Source organism: Cebus imitator, unplaced genomic scaffold (assembly GCF_001604975.1).
Source record: "Cebus imitator isolate Cc_AM_T3 unplaced genomic scaffold, Cebus_imitator-1.0 Scaffold62, whole genome shotgun sequence".
Lineage (NCBI taxonomy): Eukaryota > Metazoa > Chordata > Mammalia > Primates > Cebidae > Cebus > Cebus imitator.
In genome coordinates, this window is record NW_016107377.1 from 3,325,770 (window position 1) to 3,332,289 (window position 6,520).

The 6,520-nt window shown below is 38.7% G+C and overlaps 1 protein-coding gene across 1 annotated transcript in view; it reads left to right on the plus strand.

The window, feature by feature from the left end:
- Positions 1 to 3,599: 3,599 nt before the first annotated feature.
- The window catches only part of SLC9C2 (solute carrier family 9 member C2 (putative)), a 72,672-nt gene continuing 69,751 nt past the window's right edge, over positions 3,600 to 6,520 (plus strand). Inside the window, exons 1-2 of the mRNA XM_017529977.2 lie at positions 3,600 to 3,760; positions 6,088 to 6,188. Coding sequence (XP_017385466.1) covers positions 3,637 to 3,760; positions 6,088 to 6,188 — 225 coding nt within the window. The 5' untranslated portion in view covers positions 3,600 to 3,636. The remainder of the gene's footprint in view (positions 3,761 to 6,087; positions 6,189 to 6,520) is intronic.

Consider the following 6,520-nt stretch of genomic DNA (forward strand, 5'->3'; position numbering starts at 1 on the left):
CCACATTTTGTCTATTTAATGAACTTCAGTGACCCTGCTAAGGATATTTCCACTGAGTGTTCAAATACCACCTGGCTTCTACTAAAAGAGAGAAAAAGAGCCAGTTCTCACTGGCTTTCAAAATAAAATTGCTTTTCAATCCTATCCTTTCTAGGGGGCAAAACGTTCTCCACCTAAGAAATGGTTTCTGGGAAAAGATGAAATCCATGGTAGAAGTATAAAGTCATTTGTTAAGAACTCGGAAATATCTAAGGTGGTGCCTCATAGAACCTTTCAGACTTTAGGTGGGCTTTCTCCATACAGCTGGGAAGGCGGCCTCTAGCTGCTCTGTGCAGTCATCATCACAACTAAACCCAAGTGGTGAGAGAAGAGCTGTCTCCCAATAATGGAATATACCAACCTAGGGAACCATCTAATTGGTGCTGTCACAGTCCGTGACCACTCCTGAACCAATCATAATGTTAGGGGATGGGAAACTGACTAACCCTCCTATGTTATGTGTCTATCTAAGTTAAATAGTATTATCTCTTATCAGAAGATGGAGTTGGGAGAAAATACACTGGGCAGCCTCTCAGCACTCAACTCCCCAAATTTACCAGCGTCTCCTCCAGTTGGATTTATTAAAAAATGGTGAGATATAACTTTATTATTATTATAATTTTTAAAAAGCTCTCTGGGAAGGGTTGTAATGTAGAGAAATTTGGTCATCTCTATATTTTAGTTATGTGCTTTCTTTAGCTTTGAGAAATATGTGTAAGCTAGCTGACTTTATGGATTTCCTCCAAGTTTCCCTGAAGTATAAGGATTTTTCTAAAGGCCATGGGAAATCTGAACTTCAAGGAGTCTTAGCTGCTTGGTTTAGGTGAACCAAATGACCCTGAGGGGAAAGCAGTTAGGATAGGAACTAAATGGTACCTGGAAGGGCATTACTCAAATTGATCTGAGGCAGTGCTGAGATCAGTTTGACTAAGGAGAGAGTCAAACTTAATTCTGAGAGGAATCAAGGTGACAGCCAGTATTGAAGATGAGAGTGGGAGGGTAGTGAACTTGGTAATGAGGTGAGTTAAGTAAAGGCAGAAGAGGTAAGAGTAAGGAATGGGTCTCTTAGGAGAGGGCCTGTGAATGAGACAATTTTTCTAAACATGGTACTTGGCATTATAGTAGGGCTGGGCCTAGTGACTTAAGAGAACCACACCAGTTTGTACAAAAAAGGAATTCATAAAGAATATTTTAGGAGCTAGTATGTGAGCACCAGTGTTGCTTGTCACAGTCGTAGAGCTGTTGACTCGAATTTTGTTTAGTCTCAAGTAGGAATTGATACTCATTTGTCAGAGGTTTCTTGATACATAGTGAAGGAGTAATCTTACTGCTAGGATGTTTGCTTTGGTGCCTTCTGGAAGACGATGTGCAGCAACCTTGATGAATGTGGCACAGGAATCAGAATTTGTCACCAAACAACCCTTCCTTGAAAGTAACCCACAAATTGATGATGATTATTCATTTGTTTAATATTTATACTGTATTTGTTTTTAGTGATTAGATCTGAGGCAAGAAGTATGTAAGTTAGGCCTCATGGAATTTGGGATGCATTTGTCATCCCATGAAGAATGGATGACATTGTTTCTTCAAATTAAGAACTAGAAACCAATGATAAATAGGAGTTAGGAAAATGAGAGTGAGCAAAACTGAAAAGGAAGGAAAGGTAGAAAAAGAAAATGAAACAAGACCACTAAAAGATAACTAGAGAGGGGACAAGACCGTTGAAGAGGGGGTTGAGCCAGATAATGTTGGCATAAGAAATATAGAGTATATATTAAAAATATAGAAGGAGATTCTGTCTATATTAATATCTTTGACCATTTCAGCTATTATATCAGCAAAAAAAAAAAAAAGTCAGTTAAAACAGTTGTGGGTGCCTACCTAGCTTGAGCGTTAAGATATGAAAGCATCCCTAGAACCTTGGGGATGCTTTGGCTTGGCTTCTTCTGGATTGGGGGTTGGGATAATGTAGGTAGCCAATCAGAATGAAAGCAGGTTGGCAAGAAGCCAATGGGAAGTAGGCATGGAAATAGATTTTGGTGTGATATCAGTTGGTAGTACTGTCCCTGGCAAACAGACGCAGAGCTGTGCATTGTTCTTTGGGATTTTGAGAGCCTTCATCTCAATTTCAACTTTGAACTAGCTTAATATTGGAGGAACATATCTCTGATCTGGGTAATTTGGAGAAGAACTTAACTTGAGGGTCATTAACACATGAGGATAGCAGGGGTTGAAGACACTAAGGACCTGAAGGGCTACTGGAGGGACAGGTGAAGGCATTTGAAGATGTAGCATTTTGAATCTCTTTCTGGTCCGTCCTCTGCTTCACATAGAATCACTGTGACCTGTAGACCAAACAAGTGCAAAACAAGGGACCAAAGATAAGGCTTAAATATTATTGGAGATACTCTAGGATTTTTAGGTTAAAGCTAGCTGCAAGGAAAAATAAAACAGAACAAATCTTTCTCAAGACCACTGCATAGGTTTGCACAGGGTACATCCTAACAGAGCACCAGTTGAGGTGGGGGCCTGGGGCTGAAATCCAGCCTGGTAGTCACATCTCAAGTCATGTGCCCTGTTGTCAGGCTTCATTGCACTGAGAAAGGGGGTCTTTCTCTAATTCACTCAAAGGCATCATATGATCAAAGCTCAGTCTTGGTCTTTTCCCTTATTTTGAGGTTATTCACCCTTATCCTCATTCCAAAACCTTAACTGGTGTTACTCAACTTGATTTTGTTTCCCATCCACCATCTTTTATTTGAAGGATGCAGAGAGAAGAAAAATAGATATTGGGGCTGGAGTGGTAAAATGGAATTCCAGAATGATTTATACCCACAGAGAAGGAGGGGCATAACATTTATCCTTGCATCTTCCCCCTCAAAGAGTTCAGCCCATCAAATATTTTTGGAGAGCCTATCTTGTGCCACATACCATGTGCACAGCCTTAAGGAAAGTTTGGGCACTGGCCTTTGAGAAACTCCCTGTCCAATGGGTAAAGCAAGCACATTACCATATTGGTATAATGGTAAATGTGCCAATCAATGCACCCCCTCTTCCATATGCATGTAACAGTACAAGGAGTAAATACTAATACTGCTGTTAGTGTTCCTATAAAATGTTCTTGGAGCAAGAGATAGGACAAGAGGTATTAATGTGTGCTCTGTGACAAGAAGAGACATGCTCAGATCTGAGTGTGGCACAATCTTAGGTAGAAAGAGTATGGATGAATTGGGTCTTGGTAGGTCTCATGTTCTTTTTGCATGCTATACAGTTTAGTGTGCAGAAGTGTAAGTGTCAATAATAACCGAAACGACTCCCATCAAGTTAGGTCTGGGGAAAAGCAGCAGCAAAAATGAGTTACTCCTGGTCCAAAACAAAAGTACCAGACCTGATTTACTCTGCGGGCATCCAGCTGACTACCTTGTTGAAGACAAACATTTCATAATGCTTGTATGTTTCATTGTTGCTTTGGGAGGTAAGCGATTGTGGTCTCATGTTCTTTTTGCATGCTATACAGGTTAGTGTGCAGAAGTGAAAGTGTCAATAATAACCGAAACGACTCCATCAAGTTAGGTCGGGGGAAAAGCAGCAGCAAAAATGAGTTACTTCTGGTCACAAAACAAAAGTACCAGACCTGATTTACTCTGCGGGCATCCAGCTGACTACCTTGTTGAAGACCAACATTTCATAATGCTTGTATGTTTCATTGTTGCTTTGGGAGGTAAGCGATTGTTTTTGAAATTCATCTTTCTTCTGTTCTGTGAACCTTTTGTCAATGCAGAAAGCCATCACAACTACATATCTCAAAAGAAAGGGCCCAGTGAAAAGATAAAGACATGGGTGAATACTGTCAATCTTGCTTCATTTAATTATAAGTAGGGTCTATTCTATATTCCTCTATTCAGTAACATTTGCTGAGCATGTAGTGTTGTAGACATGTAAGAAGAACAACTTAACTTCAAGGAGTCTTCTCATGGGGGAGATTGGCAAACACGTAATTACTGTGCAGTGTGTTAAGTATAACTATAAAGGTGTGGCCAAGATTCTCTGCTCACAAGAATGAGGAAGAGCTGTACACTGCCTGCCTGGCCAGACCTAACCTAACCAAAATATCTGAGAGAGGAGAGGGCAATGGGAGCAAACACACAAATAGAGCCCAGGCATACAATTCATGATTTACATAATTGATGTCATTAATTTTGTCCATTTTACTATGGCTTTTGATGTGATCTTTCTTCAGGGAAGATAAATAACCCATCCCAACCCCAAGAAGAAAATTATGAAAGGCTTCACAAATAAGGACCTCTTAATGATTAAGAATTCAACAGGTATAGTGAATGATATTCATGCGGATCAAGCAACATATTCAATACACAGATGCTTTAGTCTGCAATTCAATGCTAGAGATGAGGAAAAAGTTTCTAGACTCCTGTAAAATAAAATTTATTTGGGAAAAATAGCTGCTTTAAAATCCTTTCTGGTACTAGGAATACTATGTAGAAACAAATAATGAAGCAAGTATGCATAAAGAACTCCTTCAATTTAACCCACTGTATCAAGGAGTGAAATTGCTTTCCTTGGGGGTCTTTAATGTACTCACTAATGATCTTGGTCCCTTTTGATATCACAAGGTGCTGACGACCATGAACTAGCTCTATAACCTTTATAGAGATGAATGTTCCAGTAATAAAGAGCATTGCAGAGATAGTGTAAAAAACATTTCTTAATCTGGTCTTACCTGTTAGAAGTGCAGATGCCAGCCGGGCGCGGTGGCTCAAGCCTGTAATCCCAGCACTTTGGGAGGCTGAGGCGGGTGGATCACGAGGTCAAGAGATCGAGACCATCCTGGTCAACAAGGTGAAACCTCGTCTCTACTAAAAATACAAAAATTAGCTGGGCATGATGGTGCGTGCCTGTAGTCCCAGCTGCTCGGGAGGCTGAGGCCGGAGAATTGCTTGAACCCAGGAGGCGGAGGTTGCGGTGAGCCGAGATTGTGCCATTGCACTCCAGTCTGGGCAACAACAGCAAAACTCCGTCTCAAAAAAAAAAAAAAAAAAAAAAAAAAAAAAAAAAAAAAAAAAAAAGAAGTGCAGATGCCTTTGATTATCAGGTTTTATCCTAATAAACCCATCATAAATTAAAAATATTGTAAGTTGAAATGCATTTAATACAACTAACCTACTGAACATCGTAACTAAGACTAGCCTACCTTAAAAGCTTTCATAACATATCAGCCTACAGTTAGACAAAATCATCTAACACAAAGTCTATTTTATAATAAAATATTGACTATCTCAGGTAATTTAGTAAATATTGTACTAAACATGAAAAACAGAATGGTTGTATGAGTACTCGAAGTATAGTTTCTTCCAAATTTGTATCACTTTTGCACCATCCTAAAGTAAGTCAAGACCTTCTGTATTAATATTTAATGATGTGGCTTGACTTATAACTGGAAGTCAGGAAATGCAGAATCTGGGATGCCAATGAATCTTAATTGAATTATAGTTTATTTATTGTCTCTGGAGGGAATGAAATGAATAACTTTAGACAGAGTAGAATTTCAAGGCAAGAAAATGCAGATAGAGAATAATGACTGGCTTTTGTTACTAGTATCATAAAAGCAGTTTTCTCTATAGAGCTCAGTTAAATGTCTTTCTGGCTTTTGGGAAAATTATAGAAATATGTCTCTATAGCTTAGGATGAGGAATCGTTAACATAAGGTGTACTATGTAGATGTAAAACTGGGCTTTCCATAATTTCTCACTGTCCGATCCATTGGTAAGAAACCTATACATTATTCTGATGTGTCACGGGGTGGGCAAATGGGAAGTTGTTGAAACATTAATATTTTCCAGATTCGCCTGTGAAAGATGCCTTATTATATGTTATATACTTAAGAGACAGCATTTATAACAGCTATCAGCTATTCATCCACAAGAATATGACACTCGGAAGTTTGAAATTAAACAACTAGAGAAAAGAAATATTAATTAAATTGTTTTGAAACAAATTATGTTTAAATAACACATATATACATTTCTTTAGGGTTTTTGAAGACGTGTTTAAAGAATTCTGAAGTCATTGTTTTGACAATTCTCTCTCTATCAGGATTTGTGATAGGACGAATGGCCTACAATTCTGTTGAGGTAGGTACTATAAATTAGAGAAAAAATTAGAGGAAAGAGGCCAAAAATAAAGTCTACTCCCATCTTATTCCTGAATGCATGGAATATTTTCTCTTATGGGAAGAGTTACTCAAAAAATTCTATCTGGTATTAAAAAATTAGAAAATAAAAAAAAAAAAACCACACAGTAAAGGACACATCAATTAGGGAAGCTTTAAAAAAGTAGTAATAAGAGAAAAATGTGGCTGGGTGTGGTGGTTTACACCTGTTATCACAGCACTTTGGGAGGCCGAGGTGGGTGGATCACTTGAGGCCAGGAGTTTGAGACCAGCCTGGCCGACATGGCAAAACCC